This window comes from Hirundo rustica, chromosome 20 (assembly GCF_015227805.2).
Source record: "Hirundo rustica isolate bHirRus1 chromosome 20, bHirRus1.pri.v3, whole genome shotgun sequence".
NCBI classification, from domain to species: Eukaryota; Metazoa; Chordata; class Aves; order Passeriformes; family Hirundinidae; genus Hirundo; species Hirundo rustica.
The window spans coordinates 9,758,515-9,774,710 of record NC_053469.1 but is presented as its reverse complement, the minus strand read 5'-3'; the positions used below and the strand labels follow the sequence as shown (position 1 = coordinate 9,774,710).

The following is a 16,196-nucleotide window of genomic DNA, read 5'->3' as shown; positions in this document are numbered from 1 at the left end:
CAGTTCCTGCTCCTAAATGCAAAGTGACTTTGACCATGTGGATGTTCACAAGGCTGGTTGTCTTTTGAGCTAAATGGACAAATTTAAAATAGATAACAAAGAAATCTGGACATGCAGGATAAGTTTATAGAGCTGCATGAGCAGACTTAGTGCCTTCAGACAGAAAAAGCTGCTGAGCAGCTTCCTGAACTCCCACATTTTCTTGTTGGTCTTTTGTGCAGGGATAGATTTTTCTCTGTAGTGACAGCACTGTTATCCCAGAAAGAGGATATATAAAACAAAATAGATTAACAATCCTGGTGCTTGAAGTGTGCTTGAAGAGTAGATTTTCACACAGTCATTGAAAAATTGAGTCAAAATTCAGTCAGAGATTTAGAAGTGTTTGTAATGCCTCAAAAGCCTGGGCTGAGACAAAGGGAGAGTAACTAAATGTTTCTTTCAGAACCCAGATGTAGCAAAGGCAAAGCTGATTTCTCGGATGGCCAAAATGGGACAGCCCATGCTGCCTTTCCTTGCTGGGACAGCAGGGAGTCAGCTGGACTCCAGTGACTCAGAAATAGAGGTACCACTCACAGCACTGTGACTCTTTTACTACTTTTCCTATGCTGGGGGTTGCTTAAAGTGGGATCTGCTGCAGTGGCTCTGCCCTTGTTCAGGGAAATCTGCTCTGGTTTGTGACAGAAAAGTTCCACTTGATTTCCTAGGGTAACACCTTGTCTCAAGTGACCTTGGGCTCAGGCTGTTGGCTTGTTGTTTCTTGTAACGTGCTGAAATGTTTTTAGGATCCCAATACTCTGAGAGGGACGACACAGCCAGTGGCTTCGTCCAGACCCTCCCAGCCAGCTCAGGCCGTGCTGCCCACAGTGTCCACACAAGGTAACGTGCTGGGAGCTGCTGCACTCCCATTCCACTGCATGAGGGCTGTGGGAACACAGGGTTCCTCCCAGGAACTGAAAAGGGAACTGAAAGCTTCTGATAAGGCTTGCTAATGCATGGAGCACAAGACAATGCTTGGAGTGTTTCTTCATCGTGGTCTTGTGCTTGAGGAGGAGGAGCCGCCACGCCTGAGCTGTCCTGTCACTGGGCACTGAGATTTGTAGGCCATGGGATTTGTAAATGGAGTGTTACCAATCCTCTCCCAGTGAATGGTACTTGTAGGAATGATGGAAATCCCAGTGAAGGGCAGCCTGGGGCTGGTAGCTCTGCAGGGCTGGATGTGTCTTCCCATGATGGAATGGTCTCATCAGCTGCTGGTCAGCTGAGCAGCCGTCAGAGTCACACCTTGTGTCAGCAAACCTCAGAGCTATCTCTGTTCGAGTGAAAAGAGGTTTAAATGGAGCTAGAAGTGGGATTTCTGTAAAAGGTTACTCTTTTCTTCACCTATTATCACTTGTTGGACTGGATTTAATTTTCACAAGGTTGCAGAGAGGTTTTTGTTAAACTTTTGTCTGTTTAGTGGTTGGTTTGTTTGTTTGTTTTTTGCCATTTCACACTAGGTGAATTAAATTCTTTGAAGCTTCTTTATAGCATGCTGAATTTATTTCTTCCTTTTCAGTACCTCAAGCATCTGGTGCTGCACCTTCAGTATCTTCTGCTGCTTTAATTCCTGCAACGATGCAGCCCCATTCAGCTCTGCCTGGAGGAGCACAGGGCTTTCAGGTACCAAAATGAAATCAAGGAGAATATTGGCACTTCTGTCCTTTCTCCTGAGTCTTCTCCATTGCTGGGAGCAAGGACTTTAACATAAGGATGAGAATTCCAGGCTGTTTCCTGTGACTCTTTGACATCCTCAGGTTTTCATCATATTTAAATTTTAATTTTTTAAGTCTTAAAATTAATTCCAGAAAGGCTAATTTTCTGTTTATGATGGGTTCTTAAACTGAGGATGAACCAGGCTTTGTTAATACCTGGTTTTGTAGTGGATACAATGAAAACTTCCAAGTCCTTCAGCAATGAGCAGTAAAGTTGCCATCAAGTTGTGTTGTGCTTTTTGAGCCCTTTTTAGGAAATAACCTTGTGCTCAAATTAACATAACTTCAGAGGGAGCTGTTCATGTTCTGATCTGACTCTCAGAGATGTAGGGTGTGACATGGTTTTGCTGAAATTTGAGTGAAGGTGAGAACTAACTAACCCTCAAAAGAAGAGTGTTATTTTCCTTTCACAATGCCTGTTCTGTATTTTGACTTTCCAGCTCCTTAATTCTTGGATTTTTTTTTTCTTTCCAAACATCATCCTTGCTCTTGGGCTTAAAAAATATGAAACTGTGAGAACATGGGCAAATAACAAAACCCATTCTAACCTATTGAACTTGTGCTTCAAGGCATATCCAGGAGTGGCATTTGCTTACCCCCAAACTGCTGCATCTGCCTCTCAGCTCCAGCCTGTGGGTCAGATGTATCCTGCTCCTTACCAAGGTATGTTTTAAAAGGTACCTGCTTCTCAGGGGAGTGCAGTAAACAGTTTGTGATGATGATTTGTAGCTGTGGTAGCACTGTGCTGTTTCACAAATGCTGATTTTTTTAATACCAGATGGAGGCAAACGCTTCCCAATAAATGCCCATTACCTTCAAGAGCTTTGTGCAGTGTGAAAGGGGCTGGAATTTCTGTGTCTTCCTAGTGAAAGGGGCTGGAATTTGTGTCTTCCTAAAACTGGGTATTACTAAAGGAATTTGGTAGATGGTGCTTCCAGTTATTAAAAAAACTGTAATAGTAACCAGCTCCCTACCAACCAGGGCAAGAATTGAAGTGTAAAAGGCAAAACCTAGGAAGGACCAAAGGCATTTAAAGAACCATTTAAGTCATTCCAGTTGGTGAAGTCTTGAGTGTAGCTGAGCTTTTCTTGGAGCCTGTTTTTTCAGTGCAGTTTCAGAAGCTGACCTTCACTGCTGTGGTTTGATTGTGCCTCTGGTGTGTCTGGGGGCTTTGCTCTTGTTCAGCTCAGCTGTCACGTGGCTCAAGAATTTCTTGTACTCCAATCTGCCTGTTGAAGTTATTTGGGAAATAGCTACATTATTCGTTTTCCAAATACCACGTCCCTTTTATTTCTGGGCAGAGAGTGGCTTTCCTGGTGGCAGGTGTGGTCCTACCCAGCTTTTGCTGTGTCTCTGTGCAGGTATTTCCCCTTGTCACTATAAATCTCTCTCCTTTCCCTTCAAGCACCTGGAGATGTCACTTCCTTTTTGATGACGGAAGCTCGGCAGCACAACACTGAAATCCGACTGGCTGTGAGCAAAGTCGTGGATAAAATGGATCATCTGGCTGCCAAGGTATGGCCTGCTCAGGACATTTCTGCTCTCCAGGTGTTCATACATGCTATTTCTGTTTCATTTATTAACAAACACTTTGTGTCAGTGACTCACTCAAGCTTTGCACGATAGAGCCCAGTCTCCTTTTCACCATCAGTGTTAGACAGGAGTTGTCCTCATGGGTAAAAAGGAACCTTCCTGTTTTCAGGAGCTGGGGTTTTATCGGCTTTGTTTTTCTGGAATTCACTTAATGCATTCCCTTCTCCTGCTGAGAGCAGTTGGTTCTATTTAAATGCCTGCATTAAGTGATACAGTAAATGAGTAAAATTCCAGTATTATCACACCTTCAAGTTGCAGCAGTTCAGCTGCTGTGTGAAAACAAAGCTTAGGCCTGGGGAAAGGTGCTGTCTTAACTGTCTTGAATATCCTGTGATGCATCGTTTGGGGGGATTCCCTGTCCTCTGGGAGGTGTCACACTTGATTCAGTGCCTGTTCCAGAGCAGAAGGAACAGTGAAACACCTCTCTGCACGTGTCTGACTCTCACCTGCACCCATCAGTTCATTTCAAATGGCTTAAGAAAGGTTTATCCCTGCAGGTGGAGGAGCTGAAGAAGCAAAGCACTGCTAACAGCTCCCTGCTGCCTGGCATCTCCTCTGTCACTATGGAAGCCTCCATGATCATGAGCAACATCCAGCGCATCATCCAGGTGAGCATGGCCAGCCTGGATTCACCTCCTTAGGGGCTGGGGCTCACAGAGTGACCCCTAATGAGAGCAAATCTCCAGTCACCCTTGGGTTCTGGTTTTGCCTGGCCAGAATGAGGATCAGACTTACAATGATTTCCATCCCTCTTTCCCACTCCAAAAAGCTCCTCTCGGCATTTTGGGGTTTGGGAATTTTCTGAGTCAGAGTTGTGGGTATTTAACGGGCCTTGACAAAAGATTCATGTGGTTCAAGTCCAGATTCTCAAACCATTATGGATTTAACTCCAGTCTCCAGCAGAACAGTTTCACAGCTGGAGTACCACGTTGTAGAAACCACCTGCTTCTGGTATTCAATATGTGATTTTATGCTTTGAAGCCTTTCTAAAGCAGCAGCCTTAAAAACTTGGGGTTTGTGGGTAAAAAGGTCAACCAGACACGATATTTTATAGAATGTGATTTGGCAGCCACTGTCCTGTGCCAGGATTCTGCAAAGTGTGGCACATTGCCTTCCTGGGCTGTTAGCATAGAAGGGATGAGCCTCACCACTGTCCTGCATCTGTGCAAAACAAAGGCTTAGGAACTGCTGCAAGGGAATCTGAGTAAGCTGAATATTCATGCTGAGCTGTGCTTTAGGAGAATGAGAGACTGAAGCAGGAGATATTTGAGAAGAGCAGTCGGATTGAGGAGCAGAATGAGAAGATCAGTGAGTTGATTGAACGCAACCAGAGGTAAGGGGTGAGAGTCTCATTGCATTTCCAGACTCTCCAGCTTACACTTGGGCATAACTTAGGGGTGTTTGTTAGGAGACAGCCATATTCTGATATTTTTAAAATTTTTTCTAAGGAATTAGAAGCATGGGATTCCTCCTGCCTCTTCTCCGCAGGGCTCATTCCCAAAACTCTGATTTACAGTAAACCTGAAGGGCTCATTCCCAAAACTCTGATTTACAGTAAACCTGAAGGTGTAAAAGGGGAACAAAATCCCTCCTGCTGTTTGTGAACATGCTTGCCCTGCTACTGGGAGTTGCTTTATTTTTGCTGGCTTTTTAGTGAGGTGAAGAATTTGTAGGGGATGTGGTGGTGCCTTTTGTGAAGTTCAGCTGATCCCAGGTTATCACAACTCTTGGAACATGAGACATTTTCAGAGAGGTGAAGCCCTTATCCCAGCTGCTAAAACCTCTGCTGTGCCAGGCACAGCCCTCCCAACCCTCAGATCAGCCTGTTAGTGCAGCACATCCTGCAAAATTGTCCGGGACTTGTCATGAATTCAACAGAGAACCTCTGTGCTTTGGAATTTTACCTTTTCTGTCTGAGCCCTTGGCCCCAAGCCCTGTGTTTCAGGAAAGCCCATGGAGTCTCCCTGTTCACAGGTATGTGGAGCAGAGTAACCTGCTGATGGAGCAGAGGAACCACTCCCTGCAGACAACAAATGAGAACACCCAGGCAAGAGTGCTGCATGCAGAGCAGGAGAAGGTAATGGTGGCATGAGCAAAGCCAGGATTGTTGCATTAAAACAAGCTGAAGCCTTGTTAGTCAAGGCACTTTTCTTAGAAGGCAACTGCGGTTCTGAACTCTGTTTTGAGAAAAAAAAATAATATTTTGATGGCTTTCATGATCAAAGCACCACAGAGATATAACCATTTCATGCTGCCATAACTTTAATATTCTTACCTTGTAGGAAAGTGTCTGATTTATTATTAACTGTGTAGGCATGTGGCCAATGTGTTGAGGAATTGTGTATCACAGGGCTTTTGAGTTGGAAATACTTCAGTTATTTAGTTGCACTGATAGCTCCAGAAGGGTTTTACTCCTCCTTTATAACTGACATAGAGTGAGTATAGATTAAAAAAAAAAAAAATCCTACTGGAGTTTTTTCTTTGCACTTTTGTGCTTTTTTTTAATGCTAATCAGAAGCTGTTTGTTTCTCCCAGTAACACGTTGTGCTTTTATGACAGGAACTGTTGGGAAATGGCTTTTAAACCAGTGAAATGCATTTGTGCATGGCTGCATATCCTGAACCATCCCTGTAGGCCAGCCTAGCCCAGGAGTGCTGCTCTGGCTCTGCCATTGCATGCTGCCTGCTCTGCTTTCTCAAGCCCTGGCTTCTTAAATTACACCAAGTTCAGTCTTGCTTTGTGCCCTCCTGCTGTTGTTGTCCCTCTCCAGTTCAAATTGAGGTGACAAATGCTTCCTCTGTGTGAGAACCATCACTTGGTGCACCTAAAGCTGACCAGAATTGCACTTTCCCAAGTGTGGTAAAGAGCAGGGAATGGCTGATAGTGGAAGGGGGCTGCTCTTCCGCCCCCAGCCCAGGATGCACACCCACGATATGTAGGAGTGGGAGAGATTCAAACCAGGAATAAGTCAGACTGAAATAATAAATTAAATTCCTTTCTCAGTAAGGACAGCATTCTGCTGGTTCAGTAGGACTTGAGGAGGAATCATCTTTTGGAAGAATAAGATCCTCAGGAGTGTTTTGGCCTCGTTTTCAGCAGGACCCCACTGGCTGAGCAGTCACTGCCCAGGGATGTTACATGAACAGGCTTCAGGCCAGACCAGGAAAGCCCTGACGTGCCCTGGGAGATTTCCCCTGGTTCTGTGGGAGTATGGACTGTAAATGTGAATGCTGCTATTCCTTCCTGTTCCCTTTCTCTAACCCAGCTTGCCCAGGGACAGACAGAACCAGGGAAGAGCACTGGGAGCTGTTTTATCAATTTAATCCATTGTTTACACCCAGATAGGCACTCACTGTTTATTTGGTTGTACCCAGGATCACTGAGGTGTTGGTAAATCCCTGCTTTTGGGTTATGGATCTTTGGCCCTGGCAGAGCAAGTCACACTTTAGGTGAAGGCTTTGTGAGCCATAAGTCATCCCCCACCGCTCCAGTGCAGGTCACAGCCAGGGCTCTCCCACCTCTGGTGTGCCCCATACCCTAAGGATACCTTTAGGGTCTTTCTTTTTTACATCAGGCTTCACTCTCTTTTTCTGTCTAAGCTTTTACAGTTCTTGGAGTAATTTAAAGGCTTCTCTGGCATGCCTTAGGCTCCTGATATGAAGCATTTTGCTTTTTTGCTGATGAATGCCTCTGCCTTTCAAGTTGTGTTCTTAACCCTTCCTGTTTCCTGTCGCTGCTTTCTCTTCCCAGCACATGCTGCCAGTGGATCGGGGCTGGGACCAGGTGAGGCAGTGTCTGCTGACTGTGTAGGTGGTAGATGGTTGTGCCCTAGGTAGTGCCAGCCCAGCTTCCTCTTGAACTAGAAACTGATTGGCATGAAAAGAATTGTCTCAGAGCTTGAATGAGCACGGATCCTTCACTGGGAAAAGGGCTTTAGAGCTGGCAGTGTCTCCCCTCTTTCTTGGGGAGCCCTTTCCAAGAATTCTCTCACATTGCCGCTTGTTCCACTCCCCATGGGAGAACAGGATCAGTGTCGGAGCAGGTACAGGTCACCCAGGATTCTTGGTGCCTGAAAGCTGGAGGCTGGAGCTGAGCTGTGGACCTGAAGCACTCTCTGTAGAAAGTTCTGTCTAGTAACACTTCCTGCCATAGGATTTCCTAATTCTATTTTCTTTATTTGCCATTAAAGACAGAGGCCAGGGTTAAAATAACCTTTAGATGTCTTTAGCTGTGCTGTGGGGTTTGGTTTTAGCATGCCAGGAATCAGTGCAGCATTGGGACACTTATGGAAGCACAGGAGGAAAGCAGATCTGGTTTTGGCCACTCTCTGAAATGCTGCCTCCTCTTTTAAATGACTGGTGTGGTATCCCAGCCCTCCAGGTCAGCGCTTCCTCATCGCCATAGTTGGAGCAATTTTGCTCACAGCTCTTCTGTGCCCGAAGGTGTTGGTCCTCGTGTGGAGGGAGTTCTCTTAGGGGGATAAAGCAGAGAGAAAATCCAGTTCTCCTGACCTTACCTGTTACAAGAATGTGAAAAATTTGTTGGGAATCTTGAAATAGGCAGAGGTGTGGAAGCTGTTTAGGGATTCCCTGTGCAAATTCTGTCTCTGCAGAGCATCCTCTGAAGTTTGTGTGTCACTCAGCAAGATTGGGAACGGGACTTTGTGTCTGTCTTGATGCCTTGAGCCCCTGCTAACATTGTTTACAAGTTGTCTAACAAGCTGTGCTGGTGCCTGGTTTTAGGTGAATCACTGACTCTCAGCAATCCTAAATCTAAACAGGTCCCCAAATGACAGAACTGTGCTGGAAATGCCAGCCTTGCCCACTGGCAGCTGAGGTGACCTCCAGCTCTGGGGACAAGGTGCTCTCTTGCCTGGGACCAGCCTGTGTTTTAAGTGGCTCTTCAGTCATTTGTAAGCTTATGGAAGACAATTAAATGTTGGAGCCCAGGCTTTTTACTCCAGTAGATGTTTTCATAGTCTGAAAACTGAGCAGAGTCACCAGGCACTGGTACCAGGCATAACCATATTTAACCTTTTCAGGAAAACCCCCTGGGTTGAACTGGTGTGGGGATGAGGTTGTTGGTGGCCTCGTGCAGCTTTCTAGTCAGTCTGGACAAAACTGACACGGCAAAAAAGTCATTGTTGCCTCCTCAGTCTGGAGATGTCTTCCCTGATAAGACCTCCAAGCCTTTTCCAGCTCTTCCTGAGGGAACAGTTCTGCTGCTTCCTCACACATCCCTTTTTTCCCTCCTCTCCCCTGCTCCAATTTGTGCTCCAGGCCAAAGTTGCAGAGGAGCTGGCAGCTGCCACAGCCCAGGTTTCCCAGCTGCAGCTGGAGCTCACTGCACACCAGAAGAAGGAGATGGACCTGAGGAAGCAGCTCTCGTGTGCTGTGCAGGATGCAGAGAGACAGGAGGCACAGCTCAACAAGCTGCAGGCACAGGTAGCAGGTGAGGCTGCTTCTCCCTGTCCCTGAGAGCTCCTTCATGGCTCTTTTCTCCTCTAAGTCTTAGGTTTTTCCTGTCTTCTGGGGTATCTTCCTGCTTTCCCTGGGATCAGTGACAGGGATGGAAGAGGGATATGAGTGCACTGAAATGTCTGAGGGATGTGTATCCTTGTCACCACTGAAGGCAAAGTGGGATGACTCAAAACCAAAATCATCCTGCTGTAGGGATGCCTTTTGTAGAGCAATCTCTTGGTTTTTCCGTCCACCACTGCCGTGGCACCACCCTGGGGTCACTTCTGGACCCCACATGATGAGAAGGACATTGAGGGGCTGGAGCGTGTCCAGAGAAGGGAACAGAGCTGGGAAGGGGCTGGAGCACCAGGAGAGGCTGAGGGAGCTGGGAAAGGGGCTGAGCCTGGAGAAAAGGAGGTTCAGGGGGAACCTTGTGGCTCTGCACAACTCCTGACAGGAGGGGACAGCCGGGGGGGGTCGGGCTCTGCTCCCAGGGAACAGGGACAGGAGCAGAGGGAACGGCCTCAGCCTGGGCCAGTGGGAATTTAGGTTGGATATTGGGGAGAATGTCTTCACAGAAATGGTTGCAGAGCATTGGAACATTCTGCTCTTGATAAATTCTAGTCCCCACTGCAGGAACAACCAGAGTTGTTGACTGCACTGTGCAGGAGACCTTGTTCCTCCCCATCAGCCCCCAAAATGTGCTCCCCTGCAATGGGAATTGCACCCAAACTCACAGGGAAGTGTGGGGGGTTGTTTGCAGAGCTCCAAGAAGCCTCTCAGGACACTCAGAGCAGGTTCAAGGCTGAGAAGCAGAGCCGCAAACAGCTGGATATGAAGATTGCAGCACTGGAGGAAGAGCTGACAGACCTGAGAGTGGAAAAGGAGACTCTGGAAAGGGTAAGTCCAGGGCCAGCAGAGTTTCAGTAGTTTGCTGAAGGTTAACCCAAGGCTAAGTAAAGGTTCTTGCTTTTAAATATGTAAGTTAAGTAAATCTTGACTCACCTGCAGGCTGGTGGATCCTTTGTGCTTATGTGGGATTTTGTTTATTTGTCTTACCCAGTAATGTGTCCTTACCTCTGAGATAACCTCAGCTTGATTTCAAGGCATGAGGTTCCCTGCACAAAGAACCTCCTTCTGCCTGAGGGAGAAAAGCTGCTTTGGTGCAGTCTGGCCCATTCTGTGTCATGTTCTGTATTGCAGAATCTTGCAGAGAGGAAGAAGAAATCCCTCTCAGAGAGAGCTCAGGCAGAGGAGGAGATGGAAGAAATTCGCAGGTCGTACCAGCAGGAGCTGGACAAGCTCCGGCAGCTCCTGAAAAAGGCCCGGACCTCGACTGACCAGGCAGCAGCAGAGCAGGTGAGGACTCAGGAGAGCTGCTGCTCCAGGTCTGGGGGGCTTGTGGGAACCTACAGGTAGGAAATAATGTGAAAATGCTCAGGTAGGGGAAGAGTGAAAGCATTACCTGCTTGAATTCATGGGTTAGTGTCAAACTGAGGAAAGGAGAGGCACCAAATTGAGATTGTAGTAAAGAAAAGAACATGGGAGGAGTGAAAGGTTGTTTAGAAATATGCCAAGAGGTCTGAAATCCGAGCCAGACCTTCTGGCCAGCCTGGGGCTTTGTGGCTGGAGCTGAAGTGAGAGGTGTGGTAGGAGCTGGTGGCAGCGCTGAGCTTTGCTCTGTGGGTGTCCAGCCCTGGGCTGTCACCTCTGTGTGTGTGTGTGTGTGTGTTCCTGATGCTCTCTTGTGCCGTGGGCAGCTGTCAGTGATGCAGGCAGAGCTGGAGTCCCAGTGTGAGGCGCGGTGTGAGCGTGCCCTGGCCTCAGCCAAGGAGCAGCACGCGCGGCAGTGCCAGGAGCTGTGTGAGCAGAGGGACTCCCTGCAGCACCAGGTGTTCCAGCTGGAAGAGAAGGTAAAGGGCTGTTCTTTATTGCTGAATTGGGCACTAAATGGCAGCAGCTGTAGCCAACAGTCTTCTCTCACCTCACTGGAAGCTTGACTTTCTAATTCCCTGCCTGTTATGGAGCTTGATCTCGGCCATCTGCAGGTGCAGTTGTTCTGTTGGGTTGGTGGGTGTATGGAGGAGGGAGAGCCAAGGTGCTGATAGTGCTGAACTTCAACAGCTACAGCTTCCACCTCCCTGCACTGTCCTGGGTGGCTGTTGGTTGCTGAGCAGGGGCTGTTTGGAGTGGGGCTCTACCTGCTCTGGGTCTTGTGTTTCAGCTCACGGCTCTCAAACACTCAAAAAAAGCAGAGGAGCAAAAATTGTCCGAGGTTCAGCAACGTTTGGAGGAACTGGAGCCTATCCAAGAGAAGGTAAAGGAATAACACAGCAGCTGGATGGGAACTGGAGTGCAGGGAACACCAGCCTCAAGCTAGTCCAGAATGATGAGGATGGGGGTTTGGAATATGGTAGGGAAGGGATAATTTCAGGTGGTTTCCAGCAAACCAGAACAGGCCCAGTAATGAGACTCAGCCTTCATTTCACTGGGATCTCAGTGATGCTGCACCCACCTATCCTTGGTGGCACTTGAGGAGCTGATGACACAATTGTGCCTCTCCAAAGCTGGCTTGGGTGTCCTTAGTTTGGTGCCATTGCTTTCAGCCAAGTCTTTTGCGACGTGCTTCAAACTCCACTCAGAGTCAGTGCGTCAGTCCAACCCTTCCCAAGTCACCCCAGGAGGTGAGGCTGTGGTGTGGGGAGCAGCTCTGAGGGTGCCTTTCCCCTGGCAGTACTCAGCCCTGCAGGCAGACGTGGTGCTGCTGAAGGCTCGCTACGAGGAGCGGATCCGAGACCTGCAGAAGGATCAGGATGGATCTTCCCCTGGAGACTTCACTGAGCAAGTGAGCTTCACTCTGCAGTACTTCTCCTTCCTAAGCAAATGGATTTACCTTGAAACATTTCTCTTTGAACTGGCATAAGAAGGAAAATTAGAATTTTCTCCACAGAGCACTGTGTTTGTAGTATCAGTCCACAGAGGAAGAAAAGATGGGATCTTCTCCTAGAATCGTGGTCACAGAATGCTCTGGGTTGGAAGAGACTTTAAAGCTCATCAATTCCACCCCCTGCCATGGCAGGGACACTTCCCACTGCCCCAGGCTGCTCCAAGCCCCAGTGTCCAACCTGGCCTTGGATCTTCCTGGGATCCAGGGGCAGCCACAGCTGCTCTGGGCACCCTGTGCCAGGCCCTGCCCACCCTGCCAGGGAACAATTCCTGCCCAATCTCCCATCCAGCCCTGCCCTCTGGCAGTGGGAGCCATTCCCTGTGTCCTGTCCCTCCAGCCCTTGTAAAGTGCCTCACTCCATCTTCCTGCTGCACACTTTGTTGGCTTTTATTTCTTGTTGTTAAAACTTTACATTTGAGGATTAGATTTAAAAACTAAAATAAGTAAGCAGTGCCAGTCTGCCTTGGTTTTGTGCAGCCTGCTCAGTTTGGGTGGATAAGTTTGACTCATACAGAGTGGTTCTGAATTAAGGTGGCCCAATGTGATGAGGATTTCTGGTTTGGAAAGTAGATTATTTGAAAAACCACCTGTGTGTGTTTTGATTTATTGTTCCTGCCCTTGCAGAAGTGTCTGATGTTGAGTGCAGTGCTTCACATACTAAGGAGCTCTATCTCTGTTTCCTGTCACGCTCTTTTGCAGGTCAAGAAGACAATGAATGGCGTGTTTCAGTCTCTTCGGGGTGAATTTGAGCTGGATGAGATGTACAGTGGCAGGACTGTCCTGGGGCTTGTCATGAACACTATCAAGGTATTGACAGTGGTGAGAGAAGAGGGAGCCTTGGGCTAAAACCTCAGATCTGTGCTGGGAGACTGAAATAACTGAAGGAGGATTTGTTGTGGGTGGTAGAGCAGCCTGGTGGGAGGAGGTGATCCAGGGATCTGTGATGGTTTGTATTTAGGGTATAACCTGTGTTCTCTCCACTCCCTTTTCCAGACTGTGACACTGCAGCTGCTCAGCAGGCAGCAGGAGAAACCAGGAGATGGCAGTGAAAATGAGGAATGTGGCACAGGAGCAGGGAGACTGGAGGGATCACCTGGAGCAAAGACTGAGCGCAAGGAGCCCCTGCAGCACAGCCCAGCACAGAGCACTGCACCCCCAGCTGATCCTGGGGAAGTGAGCAGAGGCTCCCTGGAGTCTGAGCAGGAAGGACAGGCTGCTCCTCACCCTGCCAGGCCCAGAGCTCCTGAGGAGGAGCAGGACACACGGAGCAGTGGGGTGACAGAAGAGGAGAAAGTTCAGGAGGAGCAGCTCCCTCCCACAGCTGATCCCAGCCTGGATGCTGAGATGGGGCCTGTACTTGCAGGACAGCCTGTCCCTGGGCTGGAGCAGAGGCTGGGGAGTGTTCCCAGTGGGAAATCTGACCCAGAACAGGGTCCCTCTGCAGTGGCTTTGCAGGCAGAAGCTGCAGAACCTTCTGCTCCAGGAGCCAAGCCAGGAGAGGTGGATGAGGCAGCACTCCCAGCACATCCAGCTGGAGAGCAGAAGGCAGAGGAGGCTGTGGGAGCTTTAGAGCCTCCTCCCTTAAATGGAGAGGAAGGGAGTGGCACAGACCCATGGGATGGAGCTGGCTGTGAGCAGGAACCTGCCTCAGTGTCCAGCAGAGCACAGCCAGGATCAGCTGTCCTGGCAGAAACTCCAGGATCGCAGGAACTGGGCTCCAGCCCCAAGCACACGGATTCCAGGTGAGGAGCAGTGCTGGGTGCCAGGCTCAGCTGGGGCTGGGACAGCTGTGTCCCTGCTGCAGGACAGCACAGGCTCATGGTGCTGGCACTGGGTGGCACCAGCCAGGACCTGGCACAGGGCACATTGCCTCCTGTCTGCTGGAGGCAGTGGAGAACATTCCCAGGGGAGTGTGCAGTTCCTGTTCAGTCTGAAATTGGTGCCTGCCAGGTCCCAGAATTGCCCTGCACTCTGAACAGTGCCTGCCACAAAGGTTTCCCTCAGTGACAGAGCTTGGCCATCACTCAGAACTTGTAAAAGCAAATCCCATCCTCTGAGAGACAATGCTCATTCTTGTATCTCCTTGCAGCCTCTTTGAGGATGACAACTTCTTTGAAACAGCATCTCCTAAGCCACTGAAGCCTCAAGTTCCCTCTGAAGAGGAGGATGAGGAGGAAGTGGTATGTATTTGGGTGTTTGGGACTTTGCTCCGATTGAGGCACAGTCTGTAGCTTGTCTGTGAAATCCTCCCAGTGGCAGTGGGGCCTGGCTGAGCTCAGAGCTCCCCATCCATTCCCTGTGCAAATCAGGAGTGTCTGGGGAGGGGGTGGAGGCAGATTCCTGCTGGCATGAACTCCGTTGGACTTGGCAGGTTCATTGAAGGGTTTTAGTGTTTGGCCCCTCTCCAATCCCTTTTAGCCTGTAAGCAGATCCTGGGATCATAGAACCACAGAATCCTTAAGGTTGGAAAAGACCTCTAAGATCAAGTCCAGCCATCCATGTGGCATCATTCACCACTGAACCACGTCATCGAGTACCACATCCACCCACTTTGTGAGCGCTGCCGGGGATGGTGACTCCACACTGCCCTGAGCAGCCTGTGCCAATCTTTACATTCCTTTCCATCAAGAATTTTTTTCCTGCTATCTAATCTAAACCTCATCTAAACAGTAAACATCACATGAGAAATACAAACTTGGGCAATGAGGTTTCTTGTTCCCAGCTCCTCAACGCTGGCAGAGATTTCAGAGCAGTTTGTGCAGTGACTATGAAATGCCAGGAAGCTGCTGGGGCTGACCAGTTTCCCTCTGCTGTGGCTTGCAGAGCATGAAGGGCCGTCCCCCTCCCACGCCGCTCTTCGGTGATGATGATGACGACGACCTGGACTGGCTGGGATGAAGATGTGGCTGCTGAGCCCTCTCCTCTGGGCATGGCCTCTTCCCGTGCTCCGAGCCCGTGGCGAGCTGCACACCTGGGACATTGGGAGTGACCAGGGACTTCCCAGCTCTTGTCCTGGATGGATGGGGGCTGGCAGCAGGGGGCTCTTCCTGCGCTCCTGGGTGCTCAGCCCCGTCACTGAGCTGCCAAACACTCTGGGCTTGGGCTGAGTGCAAGAGCCACCTGCTGTCCCCCTCCCCTGAGCCCTGGATTCATTAACCTCAAACTTGCTGCAAATAGGAACTTGGTGAAGAGCTTCAGCAGATCAAGTCTGGCAGGACCCTGCAGTGGCAACACCCTGTTAAAAAATCAGACTAAAATCTCCTTCCCCAATGATCAGCTCCTTGGAATATTTCTCTTCGTCCCCAGGGTGGCTCCCAGGGACCCTGCACCCTCTCCCCACTGTGTCTGAGCCATGTGCCACTGGAGGTTCCCCCAGGAATCCCAGTCAGGTGTTTCTTGTGAGCCCCTGGCTCTGCACAAGCGGCCTGGGGAGCCCTGGGGGCTGAGGTGGTTCAGGTGGGCACTGACTCAGCTGTGGCACAGGTGCTGCTGGAGCTTGGAGCTCTGCTAAAGCAGGGCCTGAGCAGCTGTGCTGGGTGCAAGGAGCCCAATCCCTGCTGTGTGTTAGTCAGACACTCACAGGCACCTCCTCTCCTGTGCCCAGAGCTCAGGTGCTTTGTGCTGCGCTGTTTCCCTGTGGGAGCAGCAGCACAGCTCTGGGATGTGCTGTGTAGTTGGGAAGTCCTTCTCCACAGCCCAGCCCCTCTCCTGTGCCTTTGGCTCTGCTGCTGTTAACGTGTGACCATCCCAGCACCAGTTGAACCGTAGAGAGGGGTGGGACAGGGCACTTTGGGGTGTCACCCTGCACTCTGAGGGGACCAGGAGGGCAAAGGAGTGAGGACAGAGCTGTGCAAACAGCCTGGAGCTCTCACAGCATTTTTATTCTCCTCTCATGGGCACTAACACAACTTCACCCCACAAGTCTTTAAGACAAGTAAACCCCTTCAGCAAATGAAAGGACTTAAACTAATTTTACTAATTTTGAGGTTTCATTTCTATACTTGCCTTTACAGTCTCTGACTAGAATTAGATCTGTGTCCCCCTAAAGGTGATTTCTTGTGAGGAAAACACCCAGAAGAGCACTGGGTGTTGCTGCTGGGTGGGGTAGGTCCCCGTGCCCCACCCCCAGTGCCACAAATTGCCAAATGCAGCTGAAAGTGGGGCAGAGACCAAAGCCTGTGCCAGCCACCCTGCTGCCATGCAGGGTGACCTGAGCTGGGCCTTCCTGGGCATTGCTCAGTGCTGAATATGAGTGTTTGAAACTGGATTTTGTGGGGCTGCTCTGTGTCAGTGCCCTGATGTGGCCTCCAGCCCCATCCATGAAGTGTCCCAGATGTGATCATTGCTCATAACTAACAAGTTCCACTTCTTGTTCCCTGTTACAGATAGACACCCCGAGGGATTTGCATTTCACTTCTTGGAAAATAAAGTGCAATTAAACCTGTA

General features: G+C 49.4%; 1 protein-coding gene across 5 annotated transcripts in view; it reads left to right on the top strand.

Annotated features, from left to right (window-relative positions):
• FKBP15 (FKBP prolyl isomerase family member 15) overlaps positions 1-16,196 on the top strand; it is a 25,525-nt gene extending 9,329 nt beyond the window's left edge. The window contains exons 12-30 of one of the 5 annotated variants that reach the window (XM_040083679.1): positions 443-562; positions 783-876; positions 1,556-1,659; positions 2,321-2,414; positions 3,157-3,266; positions 3,842-3,952; positions 4,583-4,677; positions 5,319-5,421; positions 7,095-7,127; positions 8,624-8,795; positions 9,567-9,703; positions 10,007-10,162; positions 10,564-10,716; positions 11,028-11,120; positions 11,538-11,648; positions 12,450-12,557; positions 12,744-13,492; positions 13,840-13,930; positions 14,574-16,196. In XM_040083679.1, coding sequence (XP_039939613.1) covers positions 443-562; positions 783-876; positions 1,556-1,659; positions 2,321-2,414; positions 3,157-3,266; positions 3,842-3,952; positions 4,583-4,677; positions 5,319-5,421; positions 7,095-7,127; positions 8,624-8,795; positions 9,567-9,703; positions 10,007-10,162; positions 10,564-10,716; positions 11,028-11,120; positions 11,538-11,648; positions 12,450-12,557; positions 12,744-13,492; positions 13,840-13,930; positions 14,574-14,648 — 2,709 coding nt within the window. In that variant the 3' untranslated portion in view covers positions 14,649-16,196. The remainder of the gene's footprint in view (positions 1-442; positions 563-782; positions 877-1,555; positions 1,660-2,320; positions 2,415-3,156; positions 3,267-3,841; positions 3,953-4,582; positions 4,678-5,318; positions 5,422-7,094; positions 7,128-8,623; positions 8,796-9,566; positions 9,704-10,006; positions 10,163-10,563; positions 10,717-11,027; positions 11,121-11,537; positions 11,649-12,449; positions 12,558-12,743; positions 13,493-13,839; positions 13,931-14,573) is intronic. The other 4 variants (XM_040083680.1, XM_040083681.1, XM_040083682.1 and 1 more) reach the window with 4 other exon arrangements.